Below are 16371 nucleotides of genomic sequence, written 5' to 3' on the forward strand. Positions count from 1 at the left end.
AATTTAGGAAAAAAATTCACTGCTGAGCAAAAAGCATAGTTCTATGATATATTAAAAGCTTCACTTTCAATCCAGCTGTTCACGTGACTTCCATAGAAAGGAGCGACAAATCTAGTGTCCACTTCAGTAAACATCAAATCAGTATCACAACTGCAGTTCAGCTTTGATTTTGAAGGGGGAAGTGAGGGGAAGGAGAAGGTATTATTCTGTCATGAGCTGAACAGATTAGTTTCTATGGACTATCTAGGCTGAGACATGAGTCAGCAGCAATAGTAGGATTCATCTTATTGAAGAGACAGGAATACCAAATTTTACTTACCATGAGACTCAGATCCCAACTTCTTAGAAGCCATTTAGAACCTGAAAAACATTTTAAAACAGCTTTAACAACATGTAGTACAGCATAAGCCTATGCAATTCTACACTGTCTTATCTCTAGATTAAGGGACGTGTTGCAGACACTTGCTGTTTATCCTGTTCCCAAGACAGATAAGAAAAAATATTTTATAGCTCTGAAAATTAATTAGGCAAATAACGTAGCCCAGGGTATGACAATCTAACTGGCAAAATGAAGAAGAAAGGTCAAAACAGAGCCAAGAAGCAGCTAGGTTGATCAGAAAGGCAGTTTTCCAGATCACAGTGCTCAGAGGCTGCTCTGTCCCAGCACCATAAAGCACACCCTGCCTCCCCTAGCATTAAGACTAGCCCTTCCTACCGGAAATACCACACTTATTCTCTTCAGTTTAATCCTCACTGCTCTAAAAAGGGATACTATCATACTAGGTATGCAGTCAGCCAGCATGGCACTTGTCTTGACACACTGGATAATGCACAACAGAGCTATATAATAAATGGTACCATTAGGAAGATATTTTTGGATACACACAAGAAAACAATGTTAACAAGAGGCCTCATTCACTGCCCACAGAATTTTATTAGCAGCTTAAAATTTGGATGCAAATCCTACATGGTCAAGATGTTAAACACAGAAGCGCCTAGCCAGCTTTTAACAGTCAGCCTGTCCTGCGAAAGAGCTGATCCAGCATGCTCATGGTGTGTTCAATAACATAATTGGTTCTTTTGCTAGATTAGAAATACATCACAATACCTTTCTTAAGATACCACAGCATAATTCTTCAAATAAATTATTTTTAAAGTCCTCCTTGTGGCATTATACGTAACAAAGAATCAGTTTCCCTTTGTTTCTGAAGCCTTCCAGCTATATGAAATATCCAACAGCCATTTTTCCAAAACATCTGGTTGTTGTGGTTTAACGTAGTTTGGTTTTTAGTTAAGGAAAAAATCCATGAGCTACAGAAGTGATTCCCTGTAAGGACCTTGGCAGCTTCCTTCAGACCTGAAAGAACCAACCAGACAGCTAGTTTTGAATATTGACACCCTGTTAAATCACTTAAGAGAGCTGAATATGGTTCTGTGAAATCACATTTAAAAATGAACAAACGCCGGGAAAAACTCTCTTGCTTCCAGCTTTTGAACAGGTAACTGGACGCTGGCCGAGCTAGGCTCTGCTCCGCGGCACAGCCTGGCCAGCTCAGCCCGTGTCACAGCTCAGCTGAGATTCTGCCACGAGCAAGTTCCAACCACGGGTGATGGGGCCAGGCCGGCTCTGCTCGGCTTCGGGTGGAACCAAACTGGGCCCTGTTCCAGCCGTGAGCTGCCGAGCTATCCTGCTGGCACCGTGGAAAATCATGCGGCTAAGAACAGAGGCGGCCCTGCAGCCCCACGCAGAAAGCAGCCCCGCGGCTGGAACTGAACGCGGCAGGGGCCGGAAAACAGCCATGCAGTCAAAGCAGCCGCTGCCCGGCAGAGATCACATGACCACCCACAGGGCTGGGTGAGACATTAACTCTTTCAGTGCACAGATGAAACTTGCAGACATCAATCCTCTCTCGAGTGAGAAAAAGGACATGGGGAAGACACGTAAAGAAAACAACATGGAGATACCGAGGTCAGTGAAGAAGGAGTCAAATCCCAGATGGGAGGAGAATGAGGAGATGCCTTAGTCTTGGGCTGAAATTCTCTTGTAAGGCTTTAGGAAGATATTAATACACAGCACTTTTTTCCTGTAACTCATGAAATGCATTGAGGGGATGTAGCATTCTAGTCATAGCCGTGAGCAGAAGCACCAGTGTTGAAGCAAGCAGATGTTGAAGTAGCTGTGATCTAATGAAAAGCTTGAACAGAGAGAGATGAGAAACCTGGCCTCAGGGATGGGAGAAGAAAACCTCTGTTCCCAGAGATAAAACAAAAAAACTTTTGTTTCTATACTAAACAGCTCATCCTTAAAATTGCACCCCAATAAGCTGAGATAACCCATGGTGGTAGTTGCGGGAAGACTACCAAACCATGGGAGGGACTTCACGACTGCAGATTTCTGGCCGGCTGCTATTCGTGAAAATTAAAACCATGAGAGAACTGTTTCTTGAGGAAAAGTCTCCATGGCATGGCATGAGAGGCTGCTCTCCCTAAGTAAACTGAAGAAAGATTATTTTAGAAGTGGTAAACTGACTGAAAATACCAAATTTTGTCTCTTTACCTTGACAGTGGGAAAACAAAGAGGAGTTGGGGGGGGAAGTGTTCTGAAGGTTTATTCTGATTTATTATTTTTCTTTTAGTTCTGTTAATAAAGTTTTCTTTATACCCTTTAAAGTTTTGAGCCTGCTTTGCTCTCCTCCTAATCCTTATCTCGCAGCAGAAAATGAGTAAATAATTCTAGTGGGTGCACTGGCGTTTGGCCAGTGCTAGACCCACTACACTGGTACACCCCACCAGCAGCAGACAGCACTCAAAGCACAATGTGGAGCAGATCTAACATTCACATCCATCATTCCCCTACCAAGATCTTACTCTTAGCCTCATTGTTTCCATTGCTGATTTTAACTACTTATGTTACCTTAAAGGGTGTCATAAGATGAGGATTATACAGACATCTTAGCTATTCCTCCTGATAGCTGCTGACACATCTGGAGGCAGGAAGAGCCAGTTTCAAGTACTTTAGGAAAGCCCCTTTTGCTGTGCTCTGTGGAATTCTCTGAATCCCTCCCCCTCAGGGAAATCCTCAGGGCCTTGCCTTGGAATAATATACCATAGTTTTCCCCACCTAGGCTAAAGAGAGGACCTAGCCCATGGTGCTTTGCAGCACTACTGCAGATCTACATTAGATTTCTTCCCTCATTGGCCAGTTGACACTGCCCACCCCAATTATTCATCCCTCATTCCCCCTGCAGGTTGCTGCCCTTTACCCTGCCCTTTGCACTGCCCTGTGCCCTCAGGTCATTGGTCACTGACCCCATACTTAAGTCTGTGCAGATCACATGGTTTTGTCTTTGCTCCTGATCCCTTCAGCACGCTTTGGAATAAACCTTCACTGGAATACATTATACAAAGATCCTTCTTGTCTTTCCTCTGCTGAGCCATCTGTGGCATGTGTGTGTGCATAGACTTGAAATGGCTGTTCTGGTGGTCTTACTCTGAGCGGCTTCTGAAGGAGACGCTTCAAAGAAGGTTGCAGCATTTCTACCACCCTGCCACTCTGCAACAGTGCTCAAGTCCCTTTCAACATTTTGTTGAAATCAATAGGTGAACCAACCATATTGGCTAATGGAATTTCAACACACAGCTAAAGCCAAAGCTGTATGGAGATTACCTGGGTGCAACCAGACTGTGAAACACAGTGAGCAGGAGCTGGGCCATGGTCAAGTGAGTCATGCTGGGCAGCTACAGGTGTACCTTGTACATAAAAGTGTCATTCTGCTCAACATTTGTCAGGTTCCTCTCAGCACATCTCACCATCTCGGTCAACATTGGCGTTATGTCCAAAACCAATCCACTAAAGCCAGAGAACTGGTTTCAGCACTAGCTGGCAACTGCTTCTCAGAAGCAAACAAAACATAGCAGTTTCAAAGGCAGAAGAAAAAGGTGGTGAAACAGTGCTGAGCCTGCCACCTCAGGAAGGATGTTAAGGGCAAAGCCACAAGACCACCCAGTACAGTTGCATGTCAACCACTAGAGATGAATGGGCTTTATTAGTCCCAGTGCCACAGAGGGGGAGATCAGACTGCAGACTACAGCACCCTGAATACCTTGAATACTACCTACACATGAAATAGGCTTCACCTTTCAGACACAGATCACACTGTCAGACAAGCTGCTACATTGCTAGTTCCTCTGTATGAGAGTAGCAATTAAGATGCCAACTTGATATGTTATTATCAAAAAAGCCAGGCCATATGTGAAATCATACAGACTCCATGTACCTCACTGGTCTTCTGTATGTTATTGGAGACTGTGAGGCACTGTCTGCAAGCATGTACTATGGCTGCCCATCATTCACTACTATTATAGCAGAGTTGAACTTGGGAGAAGGCCTCTACACACTTTCTTTAATTTCTCCAAGTTTGTCTTTCTTCTAGTTTTTACCTCAGACTGAAAAGCAAGTGCTACTTTTCTAAAGGATTTCATTTTTTTAATGAAAGTAACCTACTCACTTTGGCAACTCAATTGACAAGGAAGTTTTTTCAATGCAGAACCAGTTATCTACAGGCAATAGGGTTTATGCTGTCTACCTCATTTACCAGAAGTCTCTTACTCCAGACTGTACCTACATAAAGGACATTGAAAAGAAAATTCAAAGAGATAATTTTTACAATGGTAATTTATAACCCTTCTCCAGTAGGCCATTGCAAGGACATTTTAAGTTTACCATCTCACACACTGATCTTGGGCAACAGAACATTAAGTCACCATGACAAAATCAATTTACTCCAGGGACACTAGTAGCAATGCATAAAAATCCTGCAAAGATAAAGATGTGCACATCTAGCATCCAGGGAGGTTTTAAGTAGTATATCAATCTGGAGCTGCATAAATCCTTGGATGCATCCTCAGTGTCAAAATATCCCACATAAACAATACGTTTATTGCTTTTGTCGGCAATCTTGTAGTAAAATCCTAGTGCAGACCAGGCATCTGCATTAAGTTTAAGGCACAGTGGGAAAAAATTATTCCTCTGCCATATTCAACACCTTATTTTAACTACAGAACTAGCTAAGGCACATAAATAGCAAACTAATCATGAAATGCACCATTTCCAGAGAGACAATCACACTGTAGATTCAGGTAACATTTGAGTTTATATCACGCTAGCTCTTCCTGATGTGCTGTGTGTGTACTTCTTAAGAGACCATTACTGCAGAAGGCACTGTCAAAATTGTTAAGCATTGCACACAGTAACACTAGAACAGGCTGCCAGCCACATTTCATCACATTTCCAAAAAACCTCTAGTTAAAATAGTGTCTTACAACTAATCAGATTTGATAGGCTATTCAGAGACCAGTTAGAAAGTTACTGATGTTGCTACTATGCTTCTGGGTCTGAACTATATTTGCTTTAGTCAAAGTTGCTACACTGTGCAGTAAAGGTTTGTTTACATTTGTTACTGCTCTTTTAGAAATTTAAAGGACTTGCTCCCAAAGCCTTACTCCAAATGAGTTAATGGAAGACTGCAGCCCTATCATTGTTGCCTCTGGAGAACAAAGTCCAGAACAGGATGCTGAAGGGCATCTGTGGGAATGGCACATAGGGGAACAAATTTTGGTCTGATGCTTTACTGCATGTTTTAAGTTGACAAAGAACATAAAACACCTTTCCTGATCTAGAGAAACAAGTTAGCTGCATAGTACTACAAGGTTTTTTTAAAGCCACCTACAAGCTCACTCCTATAAATGTAGACATCCTTAGCCTCATTCTCTCATTCTTGGTTCTGGCTAATTATCTGAAGAGGAGATCAGGACTACAGGTGCCTAAAATTATAAGCAACTTTAATGTCAGCAGCCACCAAGGCAACCTCTTCCCTTCCTGTATGTTCATTTTCCACTTAACACTGAGTCAACAGGGCAACATTTTTAAAACCAGACAATCAGAGGAACATGGCATACCAAAACCCAAGATGAGAGCAGAGGATCTCAGAGTTATGATGATAGAAGGGGAGGAGGGGGACTCATACAGGGAAGCAACCACAAAAACAAACAAAAAACATACAGATGCAGAAACAGAGAAGTGACAAGACAGAACTGATGACAGAAACAACTGGCACAAAGAGAGAGATGACAAGTTGGAAAGGCTTGAAGGGACAACACAGGTAACCAAGACAGCCCACCTGACATGTCACCACTTAAACCTGAATGACTATTTACTTGTGCTGCCAGATAACAAGGAGAACATAGAGAAGTGTGACTTGGTACAGGCAAGGTATCAAAGGGAGAGTCTCATAAACAGATGAAGAAAAAATTTACTACCACGAGAAGCTGCTAGGAAGTTGGGGTATTTTTCAATTATAATTTTATTTTGATGATCTTTCTACTGGTGTTTTCCTTGAAGTGTATATCTACATTCCTTTCCTTCTGAAAGAGCTCTGACTGGTCAAATTGGAAGCATCCTATTGATAATGGTACCTGAAACACCTTTCTCAGTGATAACTCAAGCCAATTTAACTATTTGTTGAGAAGAATTGGTCTTTTGTTGCTATATCCTTCATTTTGGGGTGCAACTGTGTCTAGATTCCAGACCACATGAATTTTCTGAAGTAACTCCCACCTTCTGAGGAAAGTATTATGGGTCAGAGGAAATCAAAGTGCCCCAAGTTATCAACTATAATCAATGTAGCACATCTGTGATTTTCAGAGGAAAAAATCTTGCAATTTCCATTTTGCCTTCTGATACTCATTGTGTAGCCTAAGAACGCACAACTGAGGATGCACCATTCACTCTGAAAACTACAAAAATACCCAAAAAACCCCAACTTTAAAGAGATTAATTTTTGCTGCCTATATTACATTCATTAACTATTACTGATTGTACAGTGAAAAGCACTTTAATTCCAGTGATTGATTTCTAAGGCACCACAGGTATTTCAGATTTAGACAGTGGTTTAAGTTTTTACTGCAACTACTTGTTTCAGTGCAAGTGAAAGGCTAAACCAACATCAGCATTCTGTATATAATGCAAGACAGAGCAACAAGATGTTTGTAACAGTGGTCCCTGAATAGCCTTTCAAATCTGATTAGTTGCAAGACACTATTTTAATTAAGTTTTTTGAAAAGGAGGTGATGAAATGTGGCTGGCAGCCTGTTCTAGTGTTACTGTGTGCAATGCTTAAAAATTCTGTTTGCTGTATATACAACAAAACAAGAAGTAGACAGTGCCTGTTGCTAAGATAAAACAAAAGTCAAGGTTCTATCAAAGCTTTCCACCTATGTAAGCATTCCATTATTGCTACACAATTGAAGTCTCTGAGACCGACAGTAAAAAGCTGATCAGTCTACTACAGTGCAAAACGGATTCTGTTTTCATTTATTGCAGTCTCCAAATGGATGACATCAGCCCAAAATCTGCAGCAACTGCTTCTACTTTGTACCTCTTACAATTCTGCAAACAAGCAGAGTCATCTACATGGAGATACTCCCCTTTCATAAAGCAGTGATATTGAGCCACTGATAATATCTCTTTGGATAAAGTAATTGTACAGGTATATTTGACACATTGCAACTACACCTCCTGCAGAAAAAAAAAAGCAAACATCACTATGACCAGTCTTAACAGAAAAAAAAAGTTTAAAATACATTTACTGCAATCCAAGAGATAAAGTACATTAAGGTTCTTGGTCTATTTTAAGATCAACAAGAACAAACCAGACCGTCCTTGAAGCAAATGCTGGTAGGAAGTTTCCATTCAATTTTCACTATTTGCTAGTGTGGAGGCCCTAGGGGGCATCCCCTAAGTTAGGGAGACACAAGAAGCTTCCCTCAAAGCTGTTACATCCCATTGGATCCTTCCCCTGTTCCTATGTCTGTTCCTATGTCCCTGAGCCACTCCTCCCTATTCCCTGATTGGCCCTTATCTTTGTACTGCCCCCAGACCAGGGTCAGCTCCTGGCCCCTCGAGGGAGAGAGCTAGACCCTGAATGTGTGTGCCTTGGACCCGAACATCTCACCGTGTGGCTGAAATTAAACATCTGTGGATATTATGCAAAGGCCCTTTTTGCTTCTTTACCTTGGACTTTACTAGCAGCAATTCAGGCTGCTACATGCTGGTTGAAGCAAATTAAATGACATGTCTCCATCTTATGGGATACAAGTGGTCACCTTACATTTAACCAAATGCAGAGTAGGGGTTACACTGACAACAGTGGAGGAGGGAAGGGATTAATCTCTGTGGCATACACACTCCATGGATCAAAAACCCAAGCAACTGTAACAAGAGATCTAAGTTTGAAGGACAGTCCATAACATCAAACTAATTCAGTTATTTCCAGTGCAATGACTGAGGAGCAGAAGCGCAGGAATCAGTAAAATAGCACTTTTAAAAATGTTTCCAGAATACACGAGTAGGAAAGACATGGAGAAAAGAGCCACTGAAGAGTAGGTCTGCATGCAGATCACATTGGATTACAAGACAACGCTCTAGTGAGGGCAATAACATCCATATATAGGACTTCACATGCAGATGTTGGATAGCATCTTCTTAGCAGTGACAAACATTAGGAGAAATCAATTCTTCAAATTGTGCCATTGCTTAGCATGACACAATGGGCAACTAGATCTTCTGCTTCAGTACATATCGGTCAATGGGAAGTTAAAGCCGAAGGCAGCCCTTCCATACACTCTCAGAGAAGCATGGCATCTCTCACTCTCTTGTTCCATATGGCTTCATTACATTAACGTTAGACACCTGTAGTTATGCAGCTATCTTCATGTCATGTCCCACTTTGGTCATATCGTCTCTCACAGAATCCTTCTGGACAAACTGTCCAGCACACAGCTGGATAAACACACCATGTGATGGGTGAGCAACTGGTTCACAGGTCAGGAACAAAGGGTTTTAGTGAATGAGGTGACATTAGACTTGTGACCTGTCACTAGTGGGGTTCCACAGGGCTCAATTTTAGGCCCTGTCCTCTTCAACATCTTCATAAATTACTTGGACACAGGACTGGAAGGGGTACTAAGCAAGTTTGCATACGATACAAAACTGGGAGGAGCTGTTGACTCCCTCAAAGGCAGGGAGGCCCTGCAGAGAGACCATGACAAATTAGAGGTCTGAGCAATCACCAACTATATGAAGATCAACAAGGAAAAGTGCTGGATTCTGTACCTGGGATGAGACAACCCTGGGGAATGAGACGCTGGAAAGCAAAGCCATGAAGAGGGACCTGAGTATCCTGATTGATGGCAAGTTGAATATGAATCAGCAGTGCCCTGGCAGCCAGAAGGGCCAACCATGTCCTTGGGGTGCATCAGGCACAGTATCACCAGCTGGTCAAGGGAGGTGATTGCCCTGCTCTGCTCTGCATTGGTGTGGCCTCACTTTGAATATCATGAGCAGTTTTAGCCACCACAATATAAGAAAGGTATTAAACTATTGGACAGCATCCAAAGGAGGGCTGTGAAGATGGTGAAGGGCCTTGAGAGGAAGATGTACGAGGAGGGGCTGAGGGGAGACCTCATTGTGTGGGGGCCTGAATATATGTACAGTTATGGAGAGAGTCCCTGTTAAGATCTATGTATTGTAAGATCTATGTGTGGGTCCTAGTTACTCCAAACAAGCTACAGCTGCTAAGTCCTTAGTTGGGCAGCAGCTGTGGCTTGTGAAGGTAACTGGAATAAATAGGGGTGGGTCAAGGGCCCAGGAGGAGCCCCTGAGAAAACATATGAAGGACTGTGCTGCAGAGAAGAATGGCTTGCTACAGTATGGGACTTGAGAAATATGAATACAACATCATTGCAGTCTACAACTTCCTTGTGAGGGGAAGAAGAAGGGCAGACACTGATCTCTTCTCTCTGGTGCCCAGTGACAGGACCTGAGGGAGTGGCCTGAAGTTGTGTCAGGGAAGGTTTAGGTTGGATATTAGAAAAAGGTTCTTGACCCAGAGAGTGGTTGGGCACTAAAACAGGCTCCCCAGTGAAGTGGTCACAGCATCAAGCCTGACAGACTTCAAGAAGCGTTTGGACAATATTCTCAGGTACAGGGTGTGACTCTCAGGGATGGTCCTGTGCAGGACTGGGAGTTGGATTTGATGATCCTTTTGGGTCCCTTCCAACTTAGCATATTCTGTGATTAAAGACACTGCACTTACTAAAAGCACATACTATTTGGGCTGTTTAAGGATTTAAGGCTCTTAACTGATAATAGACAGCTCTATTCCTCCTTCAAGATCCTGATGGCATATTTGGGACATAAGTTCATTTGCCATACATTTCACCCAAAAATAAGGGAAAATGCTACAAGGGTAAGAAAACACAGTACACTAATGCATCAATTTTCAATCACCAAATGACTTACCAGCCATGTAAGTTTCCAATGAAGCTGAAGCTTTTATACCACACAAACCTCTAGAACTACAAGTTTCAGAGGCAAGAACATAAGAAAATTAAAAAATTCTTATAGACAGCCTCATGGTCAAAGCAGATAAGTGCAAGCTTTTTCTTTGGCCAGAGACTGATGTGTCGAACAAGAGTCTAGAAGATGCACCTATTCTAAATTCCCATTTAACTGTTGCAGGAAATGGGTGACTTTGTTAAAATGGACCCTTTCCAAAAACAGAGCCCTGTCACAAGAGAAAAGAATCTGCAACTAATATCTAAGGCTGGCCTGACTTCCAAACACAACGTATAAGGAGATAACAGGTTCTGACAACTCCAAGAACAGATGTGGATTTAGTGTAGTTCCTACTATTGACTGCTACCCAAGCAATTTAAAGATCATCTAAATAGATAAGCAGAAAAGAAAAAAGAGTTTACATCTTGTTTTGGCCTCGAGATCAGCTTCACTAATGTAGAGGATACATCACCACCAAGAAATGGGTGTCATGGTTTAAGCCCAACTGGCAACAAAAGTTCCACACAGCTGCTTGCTCACTTCTACCCCACCCTTGTGGGAACGGGAGGGGAATGAGAAAAAAAAAAAACCTCATAGGTTGAGATAAGAACAGTGTAATAACTAAAACAAAGTTTAAAACTATAATTATATTCATTAAAATGGGGAGGAAAGTGAAAGATAAACCCCAAGAAAAATGACTGATGTGCAATTGCTCTCTATCTGCTGACTAATACACAGCCCATCCCTGAACATCAATCAACCTTTGGGTAAATCCTTGTAGTGGGTTGACCCTTGCTGGATGCCAGGCACCCACCAAAGCTGCTCTCCCACTCCCCTCCATACTGGGACAGGGGAGAGAAAATATAATGAAGGGTTCATGAGTTGAGGCAAGGACCAGGAGGTCCCTAAATACCATCATGGGCAAAAAAGGCCCTAATTAGAGATATTAATTGAATTTATTGCTGCCAAAATCAGAGCAGGATAATGAGAAGTAAAATAAACTTTTAAGAACACCTCCTTCCCCATCCCTCCCTCCTTCCCAAGCAGCACAGGGAGACAGGGAATGGGGGTTATGGTCAGTTCTTCACCCATTGTTTCTCCCACTGCTCAGGGAGATGAGTCCTTCCTTGGCTCCACTGTGGAGTCCCTCCCACAGGAGACAGTTCTCCACAAACTTCTCCAGCATGAGCCCATACCACAGGCAACAGTCCTCCCCAAACTGCTGCAGCATGGGTCACTCTTCCATGGGGTGCAATCCTTCAAGGACAGGCTGCTCTATCATGGGCCACACTCTCCACAGGCCTCCCACAGGGTCACAGCCTTCTCTCAGGCATCCCCCTGCTCTGGCTGTGGGTCTCCTCCATGGGTTGCAGGTGGATCTCTACATTCCCATGTATCTCCATGGGCTGCAGGGGGACAGCTGCTTCACCATGGGCTGCAGAGGAATCTCAGCTCTAGCACCTGGAGCAGCTCCTGCCCCTCCTTCTCCACTGACCTTGGTGTCTGCAGAGTTGTTCTTCTCACATGTTCTCATCCCATTCTTATTTGTCTGCAATTAGAACTGCACAATCACTTTCTTTCATCTTAAATATGTTATCACGGAGGTGGTACCACCGCTGTCACAGCTGTGCTCCCTCCCAGCTCTTTGCACAGCTCCACTCTGACAGAGCATGAGGCACTGAAAAGCCCTTGACTCAGGGTAAGCCCTGCTCAGCAACAGCCAGAACATGTGTGTTATCAGCATTATTCCCATACTGAATCCAAAGCACAGCACTGTACCAGCTGAGAAGAAAAAAGGAACTCTATCCTGACTGAAACCAGGACAGGGTGGTAAACTAGACCATTTCCCCCTCCTTGAAATACAATGGCAGCAACACAGACATTTGCATGATAAACCATGCCAGAAAATATAAATATGCTGTGCAATTCTTACATTTTAGGGGAAAAAAAGGAAGAAAATATGATCTAGCACTCGTACTACTAGTGAGGGCTATAATAATCTAACAATGCAGTAATGAAACAAGTCCTAAATTTGGTGAGCACAGCAACTGCTTTTAACTACTATTTTCCTATATCTTAAGTCTTGAATAGCAAATGCTTACCAGTTCTGAGAGCTTAAAATAATCAGATGGAAAGCATTTAATAATTATAAACAAATTTAGCTACTTCAACTTAATTAGCATAAGACTTAATACTACTCTGAATGAGTAAAATATTTAACAATGCTTTAACAATTTACAGAGTGTTTATAAACTAGGAATCTAGTTTTAATTTAGAGTTTAGAATTGATGAAACAAATCAAGTTAAACAAAAAAGCACAATCTCTATGTCTAGATTAAGCATGCTGCTAACACTGAGCATAACTGGTCATATGCATACTCTTAGAAATCCAACCTCACAAACTCGGGGAACAAACTTCACCAGTCATTTCAGTCATGACTTTATCTGCTGCTAGCCTAGAGATGCCAAATGGTGCAAGCACAAACATATACATTAGGAAAGGGCTTAAATCAAATCTTTCACATAATCTAGTAGATAGTTATCATGAATGCTGATCTCCAGCAACATAAACCAGACTAACCAGGAGCTCACAACTCTTTACTAGCTTCCATGAAAACATCTACTAATAGCTAAGCAGCTTAAGTATATTCAGACCATCTTCCAGCTGAAGAACTGACTGCTTCTTGTATAGGACTCATGTTCTTCTGATATGCCCACTTAAAATGTTACTCTGGTGTAAGAATTTCTGATACAAAATGTAGTTGAGAAAACATAAGCTCAGAATTTCCATTTTAACTCAGTTAGTTAAAAACTGTAGCACTACTAACTCAACATTGGCATTTTGAACCAATCTGCTTTCCCCTCCAGAAAAGATTTAAACCAATGTCAGAGAAATTATATTCTGCTTCCCCTTTTAAACACTTCCGTGTTTCAAGTACATTGCAAGCTTAAAGGATTCCAAAAAGACCTTGTAGCCTTACAAAAAAGGGAAAACACACAAACCCCCCCCATCATTATCAAGTCTGGACATTAAAGCTGTTCTTTCAAAATTTCCCAACCACAGGAAAGACAGTATTTCTTCACATTAAAGAAAATGCCTTCCCTATGCAAGCAAGGATTTGGAATAAATCTGATCATTTAAGCGAGGGAAAAGTCCCAACGTTCAGTTTCTCTTAGGAGACCTCATACAAGACTATACTGACTGCAAAAGGTCATTAGGGACACAGAACCCAAGGTTATTCAAACCAAGTCATGGGGTCAAAGCATGAAGCAATGAACTTGCTTACTAGAGAAGATTACCTACCTAAGTAGTTAACACACAACAACTGTGAGCTCACCCTTCTTTACCTTTTCTTCAAAAAATCGTTTTCAAAAACCTCTTTCAGAACTTTTCAATTACAGCTCCATTAGACCTTCTTTACACTGACATTGATCTGAATTGCACAGATCAATTTTAAATAGATAGTCATGCCTTTAGGCATCCTTGTAAAACAACAGCTGAAGCTTTGGAATTTATGATTGAAAAGACTGGGATTTATTATGTTAGAAACAAAATGCCAGAGAAGGCTGGATAGCAGTTTTGTCTAATAAGTAAAACTAAATTTCTAACAGATTAATTTATCAAAATATTTAACCCAGCACTAAGTGTAAAATACGAGAACAAGTTGATGTCAAAAACTTATGATATAGACTGGAAATTGACAACAATATTGAATGTCCTGAATTATCAATCCCCAAAGTTTGTGGAAACAACACAAAATCATAACCTTATACAATTAAAAAAGAGAATAACTAAGATGATAACTTCTGTGACATTATAGGACTTTTGCCACTAGCACCAGCCAAAACAGCTATGGCTGCCAGTGTGACAGAATTACATGTAGTCTGCTGGATTGGTTCAGAAACCCGACTCCTATTCTGTTAGAGATTTTTGTCTCTAGGATAAGTACCAGGCACTGCAAAACACCATGTAAACAATGGAGATTGAACTTTTCCACGTGGTTTTGATGATTTTTTATCATTAATTTTTTAATCCATCAACATAAACTATACAGTAAGTCTCCCACCTAATCAGTGTACTCTTACAGTAGTCTGAAAATTGAAGTTTATTTCACTAAAGAGAAACTAACATTTATTCATTCACATATCTTATACATAAGATTTCCTTGGTTTTCCCTTTGAAGTTTCAAGTATTATAATAATGATGAAGAAAAAGAGAAAGGGGAATAAAACCCAAGAGAAACTGCACGGTTCAATTACCACCCACTGACCCATATCCAGCCAGTCCCTGAGAAGCGATTGGTAGCTCCCAGCCAACTCCCTCAGTTTATATAATGAGCATGACATTCTATGGAATGGAATATCCCTTTGGCCAGTTCAGGTCAGCTGTCTTGGCCATGCTCCCTCCCAGCTCCTTGTGCACCCACCCACTGGCAGAGCCTGAGACACTGAAAAGCCCTTGACTCAAGGTAAGCACCACTTAGCAACAACCAAAAGATCAGTGTGCTATCAGCATTATTCCCATACTGAATCCAAAACCCAGCACTGTACCAGCTACTGAGAAGAAAATTAACTTTATCCCAGCTGAAACTAGGACAGTCTAAAAAGTTTAAATCACCCAATTGCAATGGTGATCTAAAGTATCAGTGACACTTTTGAATCACAGCTCTGCATGTACAAAAACCTGAAGTCAGTACAGTTAGTGGTACTGTAACGTAACGCCATCCTGGCATACGGCCTTGAAGAAATCGGTCCAACAGTGTTGTTACCACACATACCATCTCAGTCTCATTCCCTTCCCCATAGCTAGTACAGCACCTCCATTAAAGGGTAACTTCAAAAGCAATACCGAGAGGCCGTGAGGGCGGAGCAAGACCATGCAGTAACGCAGCGCTCACAGGCTCGCCCCCCTCCACAGCCAGGGCAGCAGCCCCCAAACATGCAAACCCCGGTCCTGAGAGGCCAGCGGCCCCGTAGCCGCCCCGCCTGCACGTCACATCAGCTAAATCACGGTGGGGTCGCGGATGGTCCCTCGCCCCAGACAAGAAGCGGTAGCGACATTTAACCCGGCAGCGGGGCGGAGGGCCCGAGGAGCGGCCGGCTGCGCCCCTCACCCAGACCAGCATCTGCATTTCCATTCCCTACCGGCCCGCTCGTTACCTGCGCGGCACCTGGCGGTTCCAGCTGTCCCTGCGGTCACTGCCCACCACCCGTCAGTACGAAACGCGCACCGTATCACCACCCCCAACCCCTCAACCAGGAGAGGCCATGTTGTCTACCTACCCTCCACCTCGCCTCCTCAACGACACGCTGACGTCACGCCGCGAGGTCACCTACTCCTTCCCAGCCAATCAGGAGGTGCTCACGGTGACATCACAGCGGAAGAGGGGTGGGACGAGGATACTTTTATTTCCTTCTGCCTAGAGCGGTGTGGAGGTTTTTGTGTCTGTTTCTGTCTGTTTCCGGCCCCGGCCCCGGCCCTGGCCCTGTCCCTGTCCGGGCGTTCCTCTAGCACTTCCTGTCCTTCTCCTAGCTGGGCACAGCGACAGACTCCTCCAGGATGGATGAAGGTGGCGAGCCGGGCCCTAAGGGAGCATTTTGCTCCATGCGTCTCAGCCTCTTTCTTTAGCAGAGATGGCTGCCTCGACACCTGCCCTTGGTCCCATAACGAGGGGCTGCATGCCCGCCCGGCAGAGCTGAAGAAGCACTCCTGCTGGATGCCCTGGAGCATAGCACTTTCCCCCAAGAGCAGCTTTGGCAGCAGGTGTTCAGTCTTTTGAGAGGGCCTTGGTACAAAATTAAGGGTTTTTGTTCAAAATGGAGGCAGTAGTTATGTGTGTGAGGGAGGATGTAGAGAGGAGCACTAATCATGGTAAATCACGACTGAAAACAACTAAAGACTATTATCCCTTAGGTGGTTTATCCTCAGGGAAAGCTAGAAAGCCTGAGAGGTTCTTTTCTAGGTTGTTTTTTTT

At 42.9% G+C, this 16371-nt stretch overlaps 1 protein-coding gene across 4 annotated transcripts in view; it reads right to left on the reverse strand.

Annotated features, from left to right (window-relative positions):
• The window catches only part of LOC141726952 (ubiquitin-associated protein 1-like), a 176760-nt gene extending 160988 nt beyond the window's left edge, over positions 1–15772 (reverse strand). For 2 of the 4 annotated variants that reach the window (XM_074532079.1, XM_074532075.1), the window contains exons 1-2: positions 15557–15679; positions 320–360 (exon numbers count right to left, since the gene is read on the reverse strand). In XM_074532079.1, the coding sequence (XP_074388180.1) occupies positions 320–353 (34 nt within the window). In that variant the 5' untranslated portion in view covers positions 354–360; positions 15557–15679. Of the gene's footprint in view, positions 1–319; positions 361–15556 lie in introns of those variants that run through there. The other 2 variants (XM_074532076.1, XM_074532077.1) reach the window with 2 other exon arrangements.
• Positions 15773–16371: the final 599 nt, after the last annotated feature.

The sequence above is a fragment of the Zonotrichia albicollis genome, chromosome W (assembly GCF_047830755.1).
Source record: "Zonotrichia albicollis isolate bZonAlb1 chromosome W, bZonAlb1.hap1, whole genome shotgun sequence".
Classification (NCBI taxonomy): Eukaryota; Metazoa; Chordata; class Aves; order Passeriformes; family Passerellidae; genus Zonotrichia; species Zonotrichia albicollis.